At 31.0% G+C, this 25,154-nt stretch overlaps 1 protein-coding gene across 2 annotated transcripts; it reads left to right on the top strand.

Annotated features, from left to right (window-relative positions):
* The first annotated feature begins 5,179 nt into the window (after positions 1–5,179).
* LOC128155395 (integumentary mucin C.1-like) lies at positions 5,180–24,034 on the top strand. Of its 2 annotated transcripts, XM_052817089.1 has the most exons (14): positions 5,180–5,269; positions 8,278–8,364; positions 10,738–10,827; positions 11,056–11,142; positions 11,327–11,419; positions 15,201–15,293; positions 15,909–16,001; positions 18,623–18,655; positions 21,233–21,358; positions 21,863–21,994; positions 22,477–22,581; positions 23,008–23,100; positions 23,515–23,674; positions 23,782–24,034. In XM_052817089.1, exons 1-14 carry the CDS (start codon positions 5,233–5,235, stop codon positions 23,960–23,962), a joined length of 1,410 nt encoding a protein of 469 aa, XP_052673049.1. In that variant the 5' UTR covers positions 5,180–5,232; the 3' UTR covers positions 23,963–24,034. The 2 variants fall into 2 exon arrangements, with proteins under 2 accessions (XP_052673049.1, XP_052673055.1); XM_052817095.1 differs by lacking the exon at positions 11,327–11,419.
* Positions 24,035–25,154: the final 1,120 nt, after the last annotated feature.

Here is a 25,154-nt window from a genome sequence, read left to right as displayed (position 1 = left end):
TGTAGGTCAATGACCTACTTTTTATTCAATATTTTTTGAAAATATAAGAAAAATAACTTAAACTTTTTCGTTATGGTTGAGATTTTTTATTTGTGAAAAAATACAAATTACAAACCTTTTTTAAAAATGAAATACAGTTTATGAATGGCAGTGACATATAATATATACAAAGCATTAAGTTTTCATTCACAATTTTCATAAATATTCCAGTCCGATTAAATTTAACAAAAAATTGAATGATGATAATACTAAACCATTTATAGTATCAAACTAAGTATATTGACCTTAGTCTGCTGACATGGAATTTTTATGACGCCAATGATTGAGAAATGGTGTCTTATATTGTTTTAAGCATTTTCAATATTTTTGTACCATAAGATCATCTAAATGAACAAGTGAGATAAAACCAACAGAAAATATAGAAAATTATGTTGACTAAGAAATAAAATCTTAATTTCAAATATTATAGTACTACCAAAAATATTTCAGTGAAAAACAATTCTGAAAAATTTAGTCCTGACAGGTATTTTCTGTTAGTTTTTCTAACTTATTCTTGAAAATAACCGTATTGCATGCAATGATAAAATATTGAAAAATGCTAAAAGACAATAAAAGATACCATGTTTCAAAATGTTGTTCACTGATGACCTCATAAAGAAATACCGGTAATATCGGCATAATAAGGTCAATAAAAATAGTTAAGGACTATAAAAGTCATATACGTATCATAGTTTTACAAATGCCCGATGACAAAGTAAGTAAATTTACGTAATCCATTTTTATTGAAAAATCAAATAATAAAATAAAAATAATTATGCAGGAATTGCTGATGGCTGGCTGTTTGCTTTTGGAAAACTGGCCCTGAATCGATTCCACTGCTGTCGAGAATGAAAAATGACAATAACAAACTGTCAACCATCTCAAAAATCGATTTTTAAATCAGAGCAACACTGACTTCTAAAAACGACAAAGGTGAGATTAGGTGCCTAGGAAGAGAAACATCCCCTGCCGACCGATCGCACCCACCGTGTGCTCATTGTCACTCTTTTGCATATCATGCTCGAGCTATTGTCAAAATCGGGAAACGTCATAATAGAAAAATACGAAACGTTTATGATTTAGTTCGTTTGCGATTGTCAAAATACAAACCATAAGCAAACACGGACCTTCATTACATTTGAGGTGGGATCAGGTGCCAAGGAGGATTTTTTTTTTTAATTTATTATTTTTTCATATGCATACAAACATTTTAATAATATAATTCAAAGCCTTTTTTTATTCATCCACTCACACATTCGTGCTCACATTCATCCAGATTTGGCAGTGGTTGCTTGTTTAACAAAGGCAAACGGTTAATATTAATCATAAACAAAGAAGAAACAAAAAAAAAAAAATACTGAATTGTATCAAATATATGTTTCCATACATGCCAGTTGTTGGTAAACTTTTGCATTTGAAATTTCTGACATAAAATATATTTTTCAACTTTGTTATATAGATAAAATAGCAGCCCTAATAGACTAGGCATTTTATCTTTTTAAGACAGCAAAATAAATATTGTTTTGTATACAAAATCATAAAGTTTGCAACTTTGTTGTCTTTTGACAATGGGAGTTCACCCAATAAAATATTGATAACATTGAAACCAATTCGTATAGAAGTATATTGGTAAATATGCATGCTTAGGTTGCTCCAAATTGTTGATATTTTTTCACAGCTTACAAAAACATGTAGGATTGTCTCAACATCACGTTCACAGAAGGAACAGCAATCAGAAGATATCAGACCATTGATTTTTTTCAAATAGTAATTTACAGGAAGAATTCTATGAAGTAATATGTATTGTAACCATTGAATAGATGAGTCATTGGTTGTCTTAAAACATACATTAAAAGCAACATAAACACACATTTCTACCCCATATTGTACCAATTCTGAATTCCACTTTGGTATTGCAGTTGGGGTTATTTTACAGGCAATTATCTGTTTGTAGATTGGTTTTGTACATTTATCTTGCAAAAGAAAAGGTTTGTAATATAATGGAATATATGGAGTAAAGGATCTCTTAAATAAACATTTGATATGTTCTGGAAGAGAGGATCTTAGATATGTTGATATAGCACTAATTATACTGTTGTATTGCATTGTGCAAATATGCAAATCAAATTTTTTTTGAAAACTTACATGTGAGAAAAATTTCCATTATCATCTAGAAAGTCATTGATGACCGTTACACCTTTTTTGTACCAACTTTTTATAAACAGTGTTTTCATACCAACTCTAATATGAATAACCAAATAGGCATAAATAAAAAGTTTTCTTCAATATAATTATCATCAAAAGATTTTATAACATAGAGAATTGATTTAAATACATCTTTCCAAAACTTATTATTTTTGGGAATAACACATCAAAGGAGGAGTTAGCATCCCCTGCCGACTGATCGCACCCGCCGTGTGCTCATTGTCAAGATCATGAAAAACGGAAGAAACCGTAGTCAGTCCCGTGTATCAATAATGGTCTAACACTTATGAAAAACATCAGTCGGCAAGTGCCCCAAATGAAACATTGTACTTACTGACAAGGTTATTGTATCGACCATAGAACTTGTGTAAAGATTATAATCGAGGTTCTTGATATTCTTCTTCCAACAACCTGTTTGTAAGTAGCATGCCTCGTTTAATAAATTGTTTGAATGTAGAGCATGTTCTTGGATAACGAAGAAGCTGTGAGACATAAACGCTATAAGCAGGTAATGATGTTATATTGCTACATACGTAAGGGAAGTTGACGATGGAAAAATTAAAATCATCACGTTTATCGTATAGTTTTGTTGTTAGGTTACCATCAGTGTCATTTTCTAGGAAAATATCCAAATATGACACAGATGTTTCGGAATCTATGGTATCTTTTATTCAAATTTCACTGGGATATATTGAGTTAACATAGAAGTGAAAGTAACAGTTGTTAATGGATAAAACATCTTCAATACATGTATAATAAATGTGGAGTTGAATGCCACAGCAAGAGCTTTATTCTTTTCTTGCCCAAGCTTTTAAATAAATTCTGCTTAATAAGAATATAGAAATAAGATTGTTGGAAAACCTTGTCTACATAGCTGTTGTCTATCAGAAATTCAAAGATCTTTTTTATGTCAACCTAAGAGTACTTGTGCAATCAGAATGGTTTTTTACAAAATATATTTTTAGATTTCCAATGACTAGGTAAGAAAGGTTCCATTTTCATATAAGGAACAATTGTCAATGATATAAAAAAAACCCTAGATTTTAATTTGTCATGATAAATGGTTGTATAAAGCGTTGAAAATTGTACCTTTCGATGTTTTTGATTTTGGTAAGAATTTGTGATATGAAAGTTCTAAAATTATTTAGAGTTTTAGGTATCCACATCTGATTCACACCGCTTCTGGAGTATATTGTTGTACAGAACTCTTGAGGTATCTCCTTCACTACTTAAGAAGTTTAGTTAGGAGTAAAGGAAGAGGCTTGGTACATCTGCATATACTGCAACCTGCTTTATATCTTTTTTTTGTAAGGATTTTTTTAGGCTTTGGAGTCCAATACAAATGTGGTAAATCAAAGTAATTTTGTTTATTGGGGATATTAAAGATATCCATAACTGATTTATGATTTTGTAGTATTTCCTGCTATGAAAGGTAGCTTTGGGTGTTTACGAACTGTAGAAATTTTTAAAAAAACTTTGAATTTATTTTTTTTTTAGAAAAATGCAATGAATATGATTTGCCTTACAACAAAGTCAATGTTGTTACATGCCTTGTAGGCAGGGGCCAGTAAATACTGATCGTGCCATCTATCTAGTTCTTTTCTCACATGTGGTCTCTTAATTATTTAATACGAGGTTTTAATATGCATATGATGCTTTTAAACCATTCTGACAAGGTGTCAAGGTCTTATTTTTCAAATTTGGCCCATTGCTTGGCGGTATCTTCAACAGAATTCGTGATATGTAAAAATTTATGACGCAATGCGAAGGATCTTTTTTTTTAGTTTATTTCATAATCAGTGATCTTATGTCTTCGTTGTTTACTATATTAATATCATTTGTAATGACGAGTTCGGCAGGACTATAGTTGTTGGGTGAAAAAGAACATGAACACTTTGGAGGATTATCTTTCAGATGTTAGATATTAAGGCTTTGTAACGTTTGTTTGTAATTGAAGAGTTTGGAAGCAATGGTTGAAGTATAATTGTAGGAAATACAAGGGGTTGATTTTATCTTGAAATATGACGGAATGCAAGACTGAACTTTTTTGTGATTAAGAATCTCATTTAACATTATATACCCCTGCTATGTTGTTAGCTTTACACTTCATATTGAGCAACAAAACTTATGAAATTGATTGCCTAAGCAAATACATGACTCTTTTGAATTTGTAGGTATAAAGAATAAGATTTGAAACTTCATTACAAGTATCAGTATGAATTATTACCCGTTTACCAGACAAATCACTTACCTAAAATTGAAAAATCCATAGTAAGAGGAACCAGCTCCAAAAATATGATGTATTAAAAATTATCGGACCCCTTACAATGGCCAGACCAACGATAGTATGCCCCATGAGTGCCGAAAACTGCTACACATCCTGAATCAGATTAAATCGTATTATTCTTTAGTTTTAAAGTAATTTTCACTTGCTTTTTTAAGAGTGACAAATGTTTTTAAATTGAAATCGTAACAATTACCCTTTATTATGTTTGACATGTTGTAACTTTTTTTTGCTATTTCTGCAACATCATACCTAATTATTAAAATAATAAATGTTTCTAATTAGTATTTTAAAATTGTTTCATTGTTCATATTTATAAATCAACGAAATAGCAATATGAATAGGAAGGATTATTTAATTTGGAACCAAATTTTCCATGGTATAAAGCCATACAAATAGTATAATAATATAGGAAGTGATCTGTAAATTTGCATCAGTCTGTTCATTGATACAAATTACCGTTCGTAGCCGAACCTAAACTTGCAGGCTAATTACATGTATCAGGACAAACCTATCTGAAGTGAACTTCAAGGAACAATGATTTTGTATTAAAACCTAATATAAACAGTACTATTGTTTGACCAGATTTTAGGCCACGATAAGACAATATATACAGACATACCATATCTTATCAGTGGATCCTTTATAACCATGCATTCAATCATACCTTGTCTGAGCTGAATAGGTATTGTTAATTAAAGACAATGGGGCATTCTGTGTTGTTCCGGGTTCTCTTTGCAGGTAAATACAACTTATTGTATCCTTTTTTGAAAAGTAAATTGTTAAAATTGTTTAATTGGACGACAAAATGCAGGTAATTGTTCTAATAACACACCCCTGCGAATGTTATTGTCATTTAAATTTTAGATCACGTGGTTTTATTTTACCCTTTCAGTTTCGCAGTAAAAATCGTGCCTCGTGTTTATAGTTTATTTTAGATAATCTAGGTACTTGTAGTCAGAAAAAAATTCTAGAGGTTTATTGATTTTTAAACTTTTATCTTCATTAATTGGTGGATAAAATGTGTTCTAGAAATAAATGTAACAATACCAAAAAAGTGGTGTTTTTTGTCTACTGTTGCGACAATTAACATGCGTAGTAAAGATCCCCCCCCCCCCTAAGAATTAATGTTCGATCTGCGCCTGACCTAGTAATAACATCAATAGTGAAACAGACTGTGCTATTTTATGCAGAATGTTCCTTGAAAATGGCTCGATATACTAATATTTTATGCAAAACATTCACCCATTATTAAAAAAAACCATGGTATTGCACACCACAAGCATCAAACATGGCTATGATTTTATTAAGCAACCCAATGTTTATATTATCAACCATTCACGTGGTTTAAACGAACGATAACTCTGTTCTGAATATCATCGTTTAATTTAAAAAACCGCTATATGGTGAAATAAGACATACATCTTAAAAGATGTTGATGTTTTAGCATAAATACAAATAGGATATGATAAGAAAATCGACTATTACTTACGTATTTTGAGAATATTATCCGAACACTTATACTTCCGCTCGAAATTTCACAGGAACTGAATAAATCGCGGTAAAGTCTCGTGAACTTTCATTCGAGCACCTCTAGATTTATTACATACTTAGCAACGGTAAAGAAAACGTTCCGAACACAGTCGCAGGGGTGTAACAGTTATAGTACCAAAGTGGTTTATCGGTTATTGTAAAGATTGCAAGCATCATGTGTGCCATGTAGAAATAATTATAACTTATTTGTTTAACAGTGCAATTCTTTATAATATATGGGTTTGCTAATCACAGACCAGGTCGTGGATTTGCAATCAAACTCTTTCAAAGTTTATCTTACCAAAGGTCTTATTAATATTTCATTGGAAGCGATATAGTGCTGTCAAAATTTTGTTCAAAATAACACGTTATTCCTCAAATGATTCATACGTGTGTTCTGTTCTCTGTCCCAAGATATGTATACAGCGTTATTTCTAAAGTATTTCCTTTTTCTTCGATACGTTGAAGTGAAAAAGGGTGTTTTTTAAACAATGTAATAATTCCAAAATAATTCTCTTTGGAAACGTCATCCTATCAGGTTAAATGCTATGAAATCATAAAAAGTCTAGACATGTAGAAAGTTTGGATTGACATAAAAAATTAGCGGTTCATAACATTGTTTAATTAGGGGAAACAACCTCCCATTGTAAATCGCTATAAGGAACTTGTTTTCGTTCTTGATTGTCATTTTCTTTGGCCGTGGGTGAAAAGAGATGTCTGACATTAGAGAAATCTAAGATTGTTCTTCTTCAATCGATTTCAATTAAAATTCTTTGACAGATATGTGTATTTTAGATAACATTCGAAATAAAGTAAAGAAGACGTTAAATTGGGACATACTATCATCATGCTATAATAAAAAATGCCTAGGGTTCTTATAACACACACAGAACACTTTTTTTTTAAACATAAATGTTGTATAAAATACAAAGTCAAATATTAGAAATAAGAGTTTATCCTTTTGATAAGAATTACATATATATCAAAACATTCTTGTTTGCATAAAATACTTGAAGCACTGTTAATTCAACATCTATATAATAATTTATAAGGTTGCGATTATTTTGAAATTGATACCTCACAAGTAGATTAAACTGTTAGTCCGTGACGGTTTATTTTTAAAGTATGTCCAAATACTTTAATGCAGTACATTTGGCCGATTTTTAAAATAAAAATACACGTTCCTGGCTGTGTAAGAAGTGCGATGGAAATAGATGAAAGGGAAAATTTCTAAGATATTTTTATTGACCCATTATCATTTTTCACTCAGAAAAATTCACAGGATGAAAACCGATTTCTTGCGGAGTGGTGGGGTATGTTTACATCTTTTCTGCATTTGGAAGTCACTCGAAATACCGCGCACAAAGTTTCAAACGTCATCATCCTGTCTGCTGCATTACTAAATCCACGCAGACATAACATTTTTAGCCGTGTATTGAAACGTGATAAGCTAAACGGACGTTTCAACGGATAAATCTTGGAAATTATACATACTTTCAATTGACATCATTTGAACAAAGAGTTATTAATTCATATCGAGTAATTAATCAAAATGTAAATTGAGAATATTTTGGAACAGACTATGGCAAAGTTTGTGAAACATAAGAAAACTTGAAATAAAAGTCAAAATAGCTCATCCCAGTCACTAGGTTGACATATTGCAATCGGTTTTTCTCTGTTGTGTGTTCTATGTCGTACAAAGTCGTAGATTTATAAACGTTTTTCTTAAACAATAAGCCAATCCTGACAAAATGTCTTTTGAAGCATTTTTCAGAGAACTAATCATACTTTTGAATAATAGATAACATTTATGTCACTAAAAATATTTTTTAATCATTGACATCTTGCAGACAAACTTAAGACATTGATATAATAAACAGAAGTGTCTTTTCAATGATATGTATAGCTCGAGGGTTTGGAGTTTAAGATTTGCGATATATTCGTCAGCTAATACGGTTTATACCTGCCAATAATATCGTACAACTTTTTAGTTCGGCAATTTGACTAGTCAAAAAAATAGCAATTGATAATTTTTTAAAACATTTTAGTAAATACTTCTTCTATTGATCATCTATAACGTTGAAGTATTCTCAAGTGACCGATTTATCAGAGAGTCTGTTGCTTGCTAAATGTTGTGTATAACAATCAGTAAATAGTGAAATTCCTATATCATTTACGTAACATCCTAACCAAAAAGTTTTCTTTTATCAATATAGGAATGTGTATTTCTATGTTGGAAGGAGAACGAAGTTATCATCATAACGGAGGAGGTTACGGAGGACATGACGGAGAAATAAATACAAGTAATTTGGTCAAATGATGTCAGTAATTGTTGTCCCTCTAGAACAATTGATTTTTTAAAAACAGTTCTTTGTTTGAACATTACACGTTTTATTAGGTAAAATTTTGTGTCCACACTTACCTCTGTCATGAAAAAATGAAAGATAATGAATTATACAATATTTTTACAACGTTTTCAAACACGTTTTACGACCTTAACTTTAATAAACAATGTTTGTGTATTGACCAATCATTGCTGCAACTACTAGAATTACCTTTCAAATCTCACTAAAATTATTTTCACTGTAATCGTAGTAATCGCATGAGGTTGCACACCAGATAAATGGTTTTAATTTATATTTGACCAGCATGGAACACTACAAATAAAGTGTGTACAAACTTAGAAAAGCTTAAAATTAAAAAACTCATCAACCTATTCAATCATTCTATATACATGTACATCATTCTATATAAAATGAAATAGATGATACGGACATACGACCAAAGTTTAAGCGCGGTAAACAGATAAACTATTCGGTCAATTTACTTTATATTTGATGCATAGTTTACTCGTGCGTTGACCTTTCATTGGAAAAATAAAGGAAATTTGGTGTTTGAAACATTCTCCCCGAGACTCCTAAATTGATTGACTATTGATATAAAGGAGGGTCAGACTGTAATCATAAGGACACAAGCTAGTATATATAAAGTGCCAAAAAAACTTCTTAAAACGGTACCAAACATTTTCCCACTAGAAGGGCACAATACTAACACCAATAACACAAAACATTTCTTATATATATATATATATATATATATATATATATATATATATATATATATATATATATATATATATATATATATATATATATATATATATATATATATATATATATATGTGTGTATATATATATATTCTTTCAATACAACTGTCATATTGTCGCCTCTAAACAAATTGTCTTCAGAAACAACTAAACATGCAGCTACAAATAATAAGTTAACAAAAAGAACTGTGTAATACGGTCCTCAGGTAAAGCATAGTACTACACATTGTTGTTGATGAAGTGTTGGTTCATTCGATAGCGTCGGTTACGATTTGGACACGGTAGGCCCAGGATCGAGTCTAGGCTGTCGCTATCGCAGTATCATTGCTACCTTGGACAAGTTACTTACCCTACTAGTGCACTCTCTCCGCCTAGGGGTAAATATGGTTATCCTTCACTCGTGATATATGAATGAAAAGCATTAGCGGCTTTATTTGGCAGCTCTGCTTGTATGCTCCCCGGGAGTTGAGGATGGTAAGGATTGCACCGTTCTCGCCAGGTAGTAATATGTAGAAGTCGTGCGAGGCATTTTACTTTGCGAGCAAGGCTATAAACCCCTATCTTTACCTTCTTTTTTTTTATTTTTTTATTTTTTTATTTTTTTTTTTTTTTTTTTACAAAAAACATGTTTGCAGTGCACAAATAAACAATCAAATGAGTTCAACAAACAAATTAAATGACATAATATAGTTTTTTGTTTTCCTTTGGACTGAAATGTCATTCTTTCATTTGTTTAACCATAGCACGTGACTGCCTTATATATCTTTATTTAGTTCAGTGAGAATTAATAATAGGCAATATGTCAGTCATTGGCCGACGCTAGCTTACTCATTTCGACATCTCATATTTAATACAGAAACCGCGTGCCGTAAGTTCTAAAATATTTGGAGAAGTTGCCCTTTGAAATTCTTTAAGAGTTGTTGCCCTTTAGATATTGACTTCACATTGTTGTGTCTGGACCAGAACAAAATGGCAGCGTCGAAATTTGCTCAAATCTCTGCAGAGTAAAGTAAGAAAACATTTAAAACTGAATAACAACGAAACATTGTAAGTAAACATGGATTAAGCGAAATTTGTCAAAGAGTATTTGAAATGTGAGATTGATAATATTGACGAGTTTAAATGTTTTAAATGACTTAAATTGGACAAGATGTTAAGCAAGATGTTTATCAATCTTGTAAGTAAAATGCATAAATTAAGACTCCAAAATAAAACCCTTAACACATTTTGAATTTCGGAACAAAGATTGAAACTTACAGAGTTTCTTTGATTGTTAAACAGAAGCGCACGCTTTAATTTTTGTCTTTTCAGCGGTCAATTAGTTAATCTATCTAATCAAACTTTTAAACTAAGAGATCTTAATGACTAAAAACAATAATTTAAACTGAAGACAAGCTATTGTTTTTGTGGCTCTTTTAAGTTGTCTATTAAACATTTTAAACTAAACAAGTAAACAGGTACATTAAATAAAAATGTTGAACATGCAAATAGTAACTTTGGGCAGAATCGTCACACTTTCAAAAACAAAAAACATAGTAAATTATTATAAGGTTACCTTCTTTCGAACAGATTCAGGATGCCATTCCGATTCAGATTGTCAACATCATCATTGTGATAATGGCCAAGCGCATTGTTATAATGGAGGATGTCATTGTAAAGGTGTGTTTCAATACTTAGACATGTAATAAAGGGATCTTGTCATGGTAAAACTCTTTTAACTACTCTGAACTGATATTGTTTTTAACGAATAATATGTATATTTTTGTTGAAGAAAAATTAATGATAATCAATTAAATTTTCAGTATGGAATGGTTAATCGCAAAATTACTACAAATAGACTTTGTTATGTATCAACATTAAACGCTATCTCAACTTCTTTTGATTCAGGATGCCATTTCGATTCTGATTGTCATTATCATCAATGTAACAACGGCCAAACGTCATATTGTGATAATGGAGGATGTCATTGTAAAGGTGTGTTTCAATACTCAAACATGTAATAAAGAGAACTCGTCACGTTACAATTTTGCAAAACTCTGAAACGATAACATTTTAACACATACAATGTCTAATTTTTGTCAACCACAATGATAAAAAAGCACACGCATAAAAGAAAAAAAACACATTTTTTTTTAAAAGGTAACCTTCTTTTGAACAGATTCAGGATGTTATTCCGATTCAGATTGTTATTATCATCACTGTTATAACGGCCAAACTCATCATTGTGATAATGGAGGATGCCATTGTAGAGGTGTGGTGTGTTTCAATACTAAGACATGTAATAAGATCTGTCATGGTGCATTTTTAACAACTCTGAAACGATAACATTTTAAACATATATCATGTATAATTTATGTCAATAACAACAAAAAACATTTTTTTATTATATACATGTATAATACTGCAAAGGTTTATACATCAGTCACATGAATCACTAGCCCTTTTTAATGCCAAATTATAATATTCGCTTAACAAAAATACGAAACATTTGATAATTTTTAAAAACAAAAATGAAAGAAATAGATCAATCATAATTAAAGTCAATAGCTTGGAATTTTCCATGATTGATACATTTCTTTTGTTTAAAACTAAATATCAGTGCAATTGATTCTTCTTGAACTCTAATGAACTTGTTGTATTGTGTATTTGCTGATCAGGGATAAAAACTATATTTTGTTTAGAGTAATTGTGCGAAGAATACCTGACTGTAGTAAAATATATTAAATAGCTAATTAACAAAAAGATTATTTCTAAAAGTGTTGATGAGGTATAAAAAGCATTTACATGTAGTTCACTTCAATTTTAGCTTTAAAATTTATCAGTTTACTATATCTTTATGAAGATTTCTTTTTAAAGAAGATTTAAATAGTCTAAAATGGACACAACCATTGAAACCTCTTAATATTTAAATTCAAGGTTCCTTGACACACAAATATTTTATTTAATGGATAGACAAAGAATTTGTTATGAAATATGATTTCACTAAACAAAGACCAATATCGGGTTTCATGTATGGTCATGTCGAGCATATCTTTTATTATTCTATTCTATGGTGTGTGATTGCAATGATATGAGGTTTTAATGCATTGCTACGCAATTTGCATGCTATAAGAAACTGAAATAAAGAGCTAAAAGATGTGGTATGCTATACTATTGTATACTATGGCAATTGAACAAAAACGTCTCGATATACAGAAGTCTTTCAGACATTTTAAAGTGAAAAGATAATAAGGCAATGTTTACCACTGATATGCAATGTGAACATTTATTCTTTAAAATGAAAGCATTTCAAATCGAGTTTAAATCATAATTTATGCTATGCTATGCTATGCTATGATATGACAAATGAAAATCTATGAGATTGTATGCTATGTGTGAGATTCTAATGCTATGGTATGAGATTTAAAAGCAATGACATGCTATGGTGTGTGTTGTAAAGGGTATGCTAAAACTGTATGTAATATTGGTAATCTGGCTGGGACTGTCAAGAACAAAACATATGTCTGAGTGAATATTGTTAATTTTCATTAATGCTCTATAAATAATTTTATATGATTTTTTTACGTATTTTTTAGAGAAACGGAAAAAAAATGTTTTGACTGCGAACAAGGTATTTTAGAGCTTAAGATTTGATAGATTGATTATTCAAGTAATTATTACTACTAAAAAAATAACTTTTCATAATTTTGGGTTAATCATTAATTCTGGGTGCTGCACTTGTATACCCAATAGGTAATAGTAGGGGAAATTGTAATCGTCAATGCAAGTATTATTTATAAATAATATTGAGTCTTCTCTTTTATCGAAAAGTTATAAAGTGACTTGCATTTCGAAATATTATTTTTAATGTGTTTTCACTCATAATGAGATGCATGTACACGTGAATTGTTCCGATGAGTACTATATCCAAGTGCAAAATGTCAGCATATTGTTATAACAAAAGAACTTGCTTCTTTTAAAATTTACCCATTTTCTCACTTTAAGTTTATGAATATGAATTATAATTGTTGTTCCTTTTTGTATACTAAAATTAAAAAATTAAAATATTGTAAAGACGTTTTCACAAATAACAAGAAATGATACTGATAAAATAAGATTTATATGGAGGTCATTATTCTACAGAGGTTACTTTTCTTTACGTAGATTGTGCTCGGTCTTTTTTAAATGACACTTATTTTTCAGGAAAAAAGGTCATTCTTCTTACGTAGAATAATGAGCGGGGGTCATTATTCTACGTCAAAAAATAACCCCTGGTAATTAGTCTACGGGGGTTATTGTTCTGCTTCACACCGGTCCTGAGTACAATCGACGACATGCACAAAAAGAAATTAAATATATAGGACACGATTCATTTGCCTATCACGTGTCGATATTTATCGCTAAATCCTCAAGGCTGAGAAAGAACAACGATTATATTTAGTCTTCGTTAAAACACATCTTGCAAACTACGTATTCCGATAAATGAAGGATAGCGTGAGGAGTCAAATCGAACATGCGTACATAACACGCATGGCACCAAAAATAACGACAAAATGTTAAATGGTTTCACATTAGGACAACAATACCAGTTTGAAATAATGAAGACCAAGTAGACTTAACTATTTTTAACAAGTTAAAATGAGTCAAGTAAAGTACATTTTACTCCTTTTGCATAAGTATAAATTATGATCAAATACATTGACCAGTTGAAGGAGAAAAATGTACCTAGATACGTTTATGTGTTTCAAATGCTCTCAAATATGGGACGGAGCTAATAAAAGTTTATCGGGATTTCTTATAAACAGTACAAGTGCACCCTTACTAAACAGTTAAGATAGATAACTTCAGTGTGGTTGTTTTATGGTCGATGAAAGAGTAATTCTTTGGTAATATATTCATTAAAGATAAGGTACATGCATCATAAAACATGATTTTGATATTACTGTCAATATACTGGAGGCAGTAATCTTTTGTTCGAAACCACCAATCAACTGCGAAGCATATTTGAAAATGATAGATATATCAAATGATGATATAAACGTTTATCGTTTTGAAGGAAAAAATAATAATGTGATTTGAATATAAAATCTAAGGTGTTTGTATCAATACAAGTATGTTTTTATAGGATCCAACGTGCTTAATTTAAAATTTATATTTTCAACCGTTTTTGTCTGTGATAACATTACAAATCAATTTTGAGCCCTGAAATACGATAACTTCATATAACATGAGTTACACAAAATGGGCGTGTCTAACAGCATAACCGAAAAACGGTGTTGGCTGCGCCGCGTAGTAATACATACATGTAGCATGTGCTACATAATAAAATCAGGGGGTTTAAAATAATTTCGTTCTAACGGTATAGATTGGAAATAATATAAATATAAGTAATCAGGAATCATTCTTTTTTTTAATATTATTAAGTGTCAGGTAATTTCGGTCGGAGCGTGGTCAAATCTATCATAAAGCCCTTCGGGCTTCATTGGATTTGACCACGCCCCGACCCAAAATTATCACCTCATAATACTCAAAGAATGATTCCTTACTTCTTATTTAATGACTTTTTAAAAATAAATGGTTTGCAGATTTATACAATTACTGGTTTATTATATGGTGTATTAAAACCCTAAAGTACAAATAATTAAAAAAAGTAAATGTACCCATGATTAAAAAAACCCCAATTGAAATCAATATATGGCAAACGTATAGGATTTCGCCTTTTACACGCTCAATCTTTATACCTGCAAAATTCACAGAAACGAAAATACGTTTTTATATAGATTTATAATGGGAAATCTGACGTCTTTCATCCATTTTGAAAATCTTTGGACATTCGCACATTTATTATTCGGATATTTTCCGTGTCGTTTGAAATGTAAAATCCCCGTCGACTTTTTGTTTTGGTTGTGTATTTAATTCTGAAGCGATAAAGTAATACTCAGTGTTTTCTTATTCCTTAATTAATGAGGTAGAGTTTGAGAACAAGTTCTTGTATTGTAAATTTTTTGTACAACTGTTTAGATCTATTTTCTCAAATGGAATTTTCCATACAGATTTGGAATGTAACTCCGATTCAGACTGTCAACATCACTCGTGTAGAAGTACAGAAACGCCTTATTGTTCATCTGGAAGCTGCCATTGTAAAGGTTTGCTTTTCCCTTATTACAAATTACATATTTTTTCTTGAACAAATGCAGAAGATAATGTGGAATGCAATTTCCAAAAAAAGTAAATCCATATTTGTCGAGCCTTCTTATTGTTTTTTTCTAAAATAAAAGCATGTTTCATGACGTCTTAATTGAGTTTGGATTGATATTAGAGGACAATACAAATATGATTCGTTCTGAGTATTTTAAGTACTATTTAAATGATGCGGTTTTATCAGCCGAAAGGATAATTTCATTAGTTATTTTAATCTTTCACGTACTTCAACATCACAATGACTTTTTCGAAAAGGTACAATCTGTGCGACATACTGTTAAAGATTTTGTACAAATTTTTGAAACTTATGAGCACCATTGGTCTTGTTTTCGAATATTTATGACTAAACATTTGTTTACAAGGAATAAATTTAACTCCTAGCGAAATAATTCCTATTATTGTCATTTTACTCTATCGTACTTTTTTATGATAATTAGTATATATGCCATGTAGGAAATTTGAAACAGTATGTCGGCGTATTTTAAAAAGAAAAATGATTAAAATATATTATTTACCGAAGTAAATTATTAAAATATTTTTCTGTTATAAAATTTTTACAGACATAGTGTGCGAGATCCATTTAGATTGTCAGTACCATCATTGTGATACCAATGAAACACCATACTGTGTTTTTGGTAGCTGCTTCTGTAAAGGTATATCTTTCTTTTGTTTATTTATTACAGTTAACAAATTATGAGCTAAAATGGTTAATCCTTTTGACGAATACGTGATCAGGGAAGTTGAATGGGAGCTAAATTTTGATTATACACAATTTTTACCCCGGCATGCATATTGCTGGGACGCATAGTGTTTGTCATGTATATATGCCATCAGACATATTTTCTCGAAATTTTCGTTTCAAATAAGTTTCATGCAAAAATGAACATTAGATGATTGTAACCGTTATTTTATTTTTATGATAGTGATAATGATCATATCTATGTCTCCTCTTTCAAAGGGGGGACATATTGTTTTGGTCGATTTTCTTATTTTTTATGAGGGTTCTCCTTTTCCATCGGAAGACTATTGTTTCTGACTTTTTTGAGCGTTATTTCTCAGAAATATTTGACTATTTTGCACCAAACTTTCAGGACTTATTGAGCTCTATAGTCGCTACAGATTAAACTTTCAAGTAATGACGTCACTTCCGGTTATAAATATTGACCAATTTATAAATTTTTAAAGGTCATTTTATCCACGCATCTCCTCCAAAACTAATTAAGATCAAAGCTTGAAATTTTAAGTGATTGTAAATGAATGTTTGTAGTTGTCATTCGATGCTTCCAAATGAGATAAATGTGAAAGGCCTCGAAGTTCGTCTGAACCTGAAATTTTTAACAAAATATTTGCATATTTACTGTTATTACTTTTAATGTAAAAACATTCTGTTTAAACATGTAGTGCAAAAGTTGTTTGAATTTAAGCGGGCTTTAATCTGATATCAGCCAAAAGGAGCTGGCCCCTCAAATTAGGGCGAAGAGGGCTCTAAAGTTTTTTTATTTTTCAAATATAGAAACAAAAATTTTCATTGTACTGCTGTTTATCTTCATAGTACCATACTTAAATCATATATTAAGTAAATAGGGGGTTTAAGGGGCCTGAAGTCCAAAACTTGGTGGCCCCAGTATATAAGGAGTTTAAAGGTCGGCCCCTAAAACACATTTGTTCAGATATCTGTAACACGGTCAACAATTCTTTAACACTTGTTGAACAAATTGTGTTTATATTAACAGGACCTTTTATTTGATATCATGAAAAAAGGCTGACACCAAAAGGGTTCGAAAGTCTTTATATAATAACTCTTTACTGAAAAATTATTTGTCATTAATTATAGAAGCGCAGCTGATTATCTATTCATTACCATATATAGGTCATATGTTATTAGGGGGTTTATTGGGACAAAGGAGCACTTTGATCATCAATATCTAGGAAAGGAGAAATATTTTGAAAAGCATTTTAGAACAAAAGTTGCTCAGAATAATGTTCTTAACAATATGATACCTAAAACTTTTTTGTTGGTGGCCTTGGTAAGGAGTTGAAGGGTAGGCCATTAAAACAAAGTTGTTTGAATATCTCTAGAATGGCTGACAATTCGCGAACACTTGTTGAACAAAATATATTTATATTTGCAAGGCCTTTCATTTAATATCAAGAAATGGGGCTGACACCTCAAATTAGGGTCCAGTAGGGCTACAAAGTCTTTTTATTATCACTCTTTTGAGCGATAATGTGTAATTAATCGTCAAGCAAAAATAGGAGCTTATTAAACTTAATTTATTACTGAAATCCGTTTTAAAATAGGACAATGCATTACAGAGATATCGGAATTCAAAAATTGATTTTTTTCGGAAATTTTGTTTCCTCATTCTTGGTTAAGAAAAAAGTGTTATATTCAGATTGAAATAAACTCGTACCTAAAATAATTTGAAAATTGTTAAGTCGTACCTGAACATATTTGGATTTTGCTAAGACGTTCTTGAAATTGATAAAGTTTTTGATGATTCGTACCAAGAATAATTCGATTTTTTCTTTTTGTTTTAGTTACTTATGTTTATTGGTTTAACAACTCTTATTCAGGAGACTTTTAGCTTTATTTTTGACCTTAACGGAAGAAACACTAGTTGTTTTGCAACGAGCTTTGCTCTAGTTCTTCTTATTCTTCTATTTCTTTTTATTCTTCATCCATATTTTCAGATGGATCCTAGTAACATTTTGTAAATGTCAACAGAGTTTAATTTGTAGCGAGTTTAGTTCAAATATTACTCATACTACATGTAAGAAATTCACCTTTGAAAATAATAAGCATTCGAACGTTCTTTAGAATATTTTTTCACTAAATATAAGAACAATTTATTGAAGGTAATAATAATAATTATTTAAATAATAATTAAGAAAAATTCAATCTCAAAGGAATATTGATATACCCTAGGAAAAAAAAACAAAACGTTGCTTTTAAAATTAATTTCCTGGAAAAACTCTAATTCTTTAGCAAATATTATTCAGAAAGGATTTTAAGAAATCTTACAATTTGTAAAATTTCTGTTTGAAAAATCCCAACTTGGCACTGATATATCTATTTGACACAGTGAAAAATTATTTTGTTTTATTATATTCTTATTCCATTTTATTTTATCATGTACTTCAGTGTTTCATCAAACTTCAAAATCACTCTGTAACTAAATACAAACATAACATTGTTTATAGGTATTTGGTGCAAATAAAATAAAAATAAAAAGATACGATCGTATAAACTTAAACTTGTTTTCCACTGTAGCAATTATACAGACAACGGCAACGGCAGCGTATGGTGAGTCAACGTACTAAATAGATTTTTTTTTACAATAGTATAATAAATAGTGTTGCAGATAGTTTCCGTTTTTAAAAAAAGATATTTCAAGTCTGTACATAACACCATATTACACACTTTACAACCATGTTTTTTTTTCGATTTGCATATTTCACTTTTCTTCAAGCACATTATTATTTTTCAGCTTACACTTGATTTTTTTCGAGGGGGTATTAATATTATCATACCAAAATAGTAGTTGTTCAGTCAAAGATTTTTATCTAGTTTTAAGAAACCCGTTTATGCATTTTCAAACAAAAGATAAGTCGGAATTGCGAGTATCAAATCGAATTCGCTTACCAAAATGTATGTCATGTGACAGGCGTGGTACAAACAAGTTACATTATGCAAAGTTAAGGTGGCTTACTACACAGTGAAATATTTTCTCAAATCGGCAGAACATTTCTTGATTATGATAAATATCATATTTGGATAAAAAGTAATTAAGCCTAATAGGCCAATACATATGCAACTTTTGAAGTATATTTTCCATTCCGACAAACATTCAACTAGTGATATGTTTGAAACATTAACAGGATTTCCCCGGTTCACTCTATGTTTCAACCAAGTTCTCCTATTTCTCACTCGATTTTCGATGAGATCTAAGTTGGAAAATGATTATTTTTTTCTTTTTCGTCTGACTGCATCTGTGTGACGCACCATGTCGAATAAACGCATCGTGTCAAAATGTACTAGGTATTCGCCAACTTATGGAAAGTAACGGAAGTTGATGTAAACTTACTGAGGAGTATTAAAAGCATACATTAAACTCAAAAGGAACCTTTTCGCGGATTTTTGCTCGATCTCTAGCCCCTCTGGACTAATTACATGTTTTCGGAACATCGCAGTAATTATAGGGATAATTTACGTCACTCAAATGTAAAATTTTCGTTGTTTTCAGTAAGTTTTGGAGTGCCTAGTACAGTACCGATCAGACCCAACCTAACATAAAGTAAATCCCAACTAAACTTTGGGTTTACTTTCTGGGTTTACTCTGGGTTCACTCCGGGTTTACTAGAGTTGACCCGGAGTAAACCCAGAGTAAAGCCAAAGTAAACCCAAAGTGGACACAGAGAGTAAGCCTGTTTGGAAGTATACTCCTGAAAGCAGACGCTAACTGTGTACTCGGAATATACAAAAGGCATGAATAACAGGCAGTAGGATGTAGTAGTTACCCCATATGATATTGTTGGTTATGTGCAGATACCCGATGGGCGTGGTCATAATGACACGAGGGAGCGTAGCTCCCGAGTGTCGTTATGACCACGCCCATCGGGTATTTGCACATTATCAACAATATTATATGGGGTAAGTTACTTGTACCATAGCTTACGATTTTTCATTATATTTTATTATTATAGTAATATCGGGAGTTTACTTGCCTTTAAACAGTACGGTGCCAATGAGCTGGTCTTTATACATGTACAATGTACTTCGTGAATTTCCAAAATGACTTTCTATCCCCGACAAAGATTAATTAATCTTCATTTTTTTTAAAAATTAATAGTTATAATGACTAGATCGACTTCTCATTGTTATATTTTTATTTCATATTCATTAATTTTCCGACTTATAGTATCGATATTTGCTTCAAAGAATTAACCGTATTAACACAATTTCATATGACCGAACCCTGAATTGTGCAATGCTTCTGTTTAAAAAACTGAAATTAAATTTAAATTGATGAAGGTAATTAGTTTTTCAAAGTCTTATTTGATGCACTGTATCAATGTATGTTTTTTAAAAGTGGCTGAAAAATCATGTACCTATAATTATATTTTGAACAGAATCAATCAATAAGCAAAAAAATATATTATTTGAGAAATGCATGTCGCGAAACCGTGAATGGTTAATGTCAATTTCGATTGGCTACCGCTATTCACTCTGTCCACAAGTTTTCTATTCAAACGCTTTCCTATCACGTGATTGACTTTCTATAAAACCTTTAAACAGGATACCCCTATTTCATTTAACACGCGTTTCTCTATTTGTTCGCACACATGGAGAGGAATATTAAAATAGAGTCTTTCTGACAAAGCCATTGCCGATATTGTTTTGTCTCGAGCTAAAAATGGGATTTATTCGACGAACGAAGTTAGTCGAGTCATTTATCCGTGTTGAGTTTTTAGCAATATTGATCTGGAGGAACCTCTTACTGTGGAGTATTATGGACGCGCTAAAAACAACTTTGTTGATGTTGTTTTTATTCGAGATAGTGGGCGAAGTTATGGTACAAGGTAAGATAAAAGATGGATCTGCTTCACACTTAAGTGCGTACAGATGACCTCAAAAGCAATTTTCAAGTAAACCCAAAGTAAACCCCGAGTAAACCCAAAGTAAACCGTGAGTGGACCCAAATCTTCAAAAAGTAAAAACCCAGAGTAAACCCCAAGTAAACCCCAAAAGTAAACCCGGGATTTAGTTGGGGTTTACTCTGTTGTTAGGTTTGGTCTGATCGGTACTGTATATTTCGACATTTCGCTATTTTTTTTATTCGATAGAAGATAATTCAGTGTCTATCGTAATTTTTATTGACAGAAACAACAATGACTACTACAACTAAAGCACCACCACCAACAACAACAACAACTGAAGCACCGACAACAACAAAAACAACTGAAGCACCGACAACAACAACAGTTAAAGCACCGACAAAAACACAAGGTTTGCAGATGGAACGTGGCTTTTTAAATAGGCAAAACGGCAAAGCATCTAGTTTCGGAATTTATAAACTCAATTATTTCTGATCATATAAAATGCAAGCATTATTCAAGTTTTATAAAATAAGTTGTATAAATATCCTATTAGGCAAAATTAAACAAGAGAAAAACAAAAGTATGATAATAATAGCATTGTTTAACTTTTTCAAACATGACAGGTGTGGTTTAAAGCTACATGTATGTATTTTTTTATGCAAATAATTTGGTTTAAAATTGAAATCATGTAAAATTACATAGCCTTAAAGACCAAGCTAGGTTATATAGGTGAGAAAAACTAAAAAAATAATGTGTTAAGACTTTGATAACTTATGATTACACTACTTTATTCTAGGATTCTTTTTTGTTGAATTTGTTTTATATTAATTTTCTTTATCTAAAGATTTTTTGGGCCGCGAAATGCTTACACTTTCATAAAGTTCAAATAAACCTGTTTTCTTTTATTTTGTAGACCCAATCACAGTAGATCCACAACTTCTAATAAAATGTTTGAATCACACCGAGTGTAGTAGTCATGTTTGTCCGGCTGGTAAACACCAATACTGCAGCTTTGGTCAGCGTTCATCGGATTGTCAGTGTACCGGTGAGATATTTATTTCTCTCAGGGTTAAAAAATAAAGTCTAATGGATTAAACTCTACTTGTCTGCTTTTAAAAACACAATTTTTTATATATATTTTCATAATTCTTCAAACACTCTCTTATTTCACAATGATGGTTAGAACTAGTAACGGTATCCTGGTTATTTCCGCCCTGCATTTCCCTCACTTTCAAACCGCGTCACCTTGTCTTGAAGTTGTCAGGATATATTTCCTTAATTCGTACACTGGCGAAGCAACAGCAAAAGGGGCGAAAATTTCCCTGCATGCAGTAACAACTATATTTGAATTCTTTGGTGTGCTCTTGCAAATGAAGATAGATTTAATAAAGCATTACATCTTTATCTTTAATCGATAAAGGTATAAGTGAGAACAAATTTACTCTTTCAACTATTGTATCATTTAAATGCTAGGAAGCAGAATGCCTTAACTTTCATACACATATCTATTTTATGCGTACTTTGTAGTATGTACAGATGACAGTCATTGCCCTTCTCCTGCGGGACTAGTAGGAAAATGTCATTTTAACTATTTCGACCGCACCTATTCCTGTGTTTATGGAATTGCACCAGGTAAATTAAGAAAACTCAATTATTAATTATTTATACTTTCATGTTTGTGATGTATGTGAAAGACAACATGAAATCAATATAACGAGATTAAAAACTAATCATTTCCTTTTTGAAATCAAAATATAAGGATAACCGTATCTATCTTTCTCTAGATAAGACGCTCGCAAACTGTCTAAAGATAAATCTTGTTTTAAATGAAAAGATTGTGATTAAACAAATCATTAAAAAATAATTTCACATTACCAGCCTATACTATTAATGTTTTATAATTGTATAATGTGAAGTATACATGTTACTAAAAGTTGTATTACAAGTAATCAGCTTCATTTTACATAATCAATCAATTAATGTGTTTGGAATACTAGTATGTAAAATGAAAATAGAACTTAAAGTGATAATAAATTCTACAATGTTTTATCATTAAAGACACAACAACACAACCCAAAGACACAACAACAGTTCCCCCAACAACATCACAGCATGAGACTACCACAACACAACAAACAACGCTGGCATTAGGTACATTGTGTACATAGCAGAACACCCGCCCCCTCCTTCACACTCAATTGTTTTACATTCCATATTTTCTTATACTCATTTAATAGTTAATCGTAATGAATTAATGTTACATATATAAAGTCTTAATTTCATAACCAAAGTACGAAACAACAATAAATATTGATTATCTATGATTATCTAAAACTGAATAAAAAAATCAATTGGATTTTTATTAGCTTTGCTCATACTTTAAAACTATGACACAATGACATTTGAATTCATATACATAATATATCACCTTTCTATGTCTCCTGCAAGACAACAGGCGTTCACAATACAAAAAATTTAAAATAAACTTTAATGTATTAAGTGTGTTAGTTATGTAAAGTGCTCTTTTCGCCACACAACCTCACTAAAATGAGACCATAACGACAGGCATTAGGAGTTGCCACATCTGTGGAGACAATGACAACGGTATACCGTGCGACACACGATCCATTTACACCGGCAATCTTCAACAGTGTGGTCCAGGTGAAGATTTCTGTATGACGGACTTGATACACAATGGACAGCCGTTTCCTACTATATTCAAACGGTAAAAGCAACAAAAAAGAATATAATCTCTACACGACATTGTTCAATAATATTTGAATTTGTTTCTGTATAAACTAAACTAGAGGAGGGATTAATTATTGAATTCAGGTGTGTTAGGGAGGAAGAGTGCCGAAACAAGTGGCTCCACCAAACATCTGACCTTGAACACTGTACTAACTATGGCAACGTCCTTGTAGAAGGTCACTACAGCTGTCACTTCTGTTGTACATCGGACGGATGTAACTCGAATCAGATTCCTGAGAAATCCACACTATACATTAAAGCCTGAGCTTAACAGTATATGAAGTGTGATGTCAACTTTTTTAATATCATAAAACGAATAAAATAGTCTTATTTTCGGTGAGACGAATTTCGTCACTAATGTGATTTTTAACCAAAATAAAAAGTTTATTTTTAACCAAAATGGCTCAATTGATAATATTAGTGTCTTGGTATATACAGGTTGTTAAAAGTTGGCGGAACGCCGCCATATCAATGTTATCTGTAAAGAACAAAAAAAAATTGAAATGTCGTGTAGATATATACATCAGCTAATTTTCAAACGAAAGGAAAAAGTGTTTGTTTGATCTATCCTTTTCGCAATTATTGTATGTAACTTTGAAATAGTTAAACATCGTTTTATAGGTATAGATGGACATGAATATGAATGGCACTAATCTAGTAAACTCATTCTAAGACAAGTGAATTTTAGTATTTGTCTTATCAAAGTTAGCATGATACTCATTCCATAAATCTATTTTTAAACGTCCTAACAACTGCAAGGTTATCTGCTATCGTTACATGTGGACATGCATAAATGTCACAAAATGTTCACAGTATTACCTTTTATGATGGAAAACGTTTTGAAAACCCCCATACAATCTAAGGTTTCCAGATGTGATTTAGTTCCTGTATATTCTATATATTTAGCAAATATACTTAAACGTATACTTAAAGATCAGCCTTGAAATTTATTCTTTGAAAATCAAAAATATTATTTCTGATTATAAATTTCAGTTTTGTAAAGAAAATTTCGAAATATTTTGAATTAAGGTACATTTCACTACATTTTTGGACAGGGCTATTCATCACAAAAGATTTTTTAATTTCAATTTGGCCCTTTCATGAAGCCTTTTTAAGCAAATAATAATGTAAAGACTTGCCTATTGTGCAAAATGTATGTTGTAGATAAAATAATAAACTTAAACAAAGATATGAACATTTAAAATTCAATATTGGGACACACTCCAAGATCTATTCAGTGACATACTGGCACAGAGAACCCTCGTTACTGCCATTATACGCCAAAGGGGTCACGGGCAGTAAGTAAGTATGTAATATTCAATATCTTACAAATCTTAATAACGATTCACCGATTTACTTTCTGCATTCGCTTGAATAGGTCACGATATTATAAATTGAAGGAGCCTCCGAGTTTATGAGTTTTAAAAATGATACTTGATAAAACAACTTAGTAAAAC

Source organism: Crassostrea angulata, chromosome 1 (genome assembly GCF_025612915.1).
Source record: "Crassostrea angulata isolate pt1a10 chromosome 1, ASM2561291v2, whole genome shotgun sequence".
In the NCBI taxonomy this organism is placed as follows: domain Eukaryota; kingdom Metazoa; phylum Mollusca; class Bivalvia; order Ostreida; family Ostreidae; genus Magallana; species Magallana angulata.
Note: the sequence above shows the minus strand (reverse complement) of the source record. Positions and strands in the feature narration are given on the sequence as shown.

Excerpts from the sequence above, each read along its gene's own strand:
- LOC128155395 (XM_052817089.1), top strand. The coding sequence starts at position 5,233 with ATGGGGCATTCTGTGTTGTTCCGGGTTCTCTTTGCAG. Across the intron at positions 5,270-8,277 it reads GTTCCGGGTTCTCTTTGCAG|GAATGTGTATTTCTATGTTG; the intron begins GTAAATACAACT and ends TTATCAATATAG. Across the intron at positions 23,101-23,514 it reads ACAAACAACGCTGGCATTAG|GCATTAGGAGTTGCCACATC; the intron begins GTACATTGTGTA and ends CCATAACGACAG.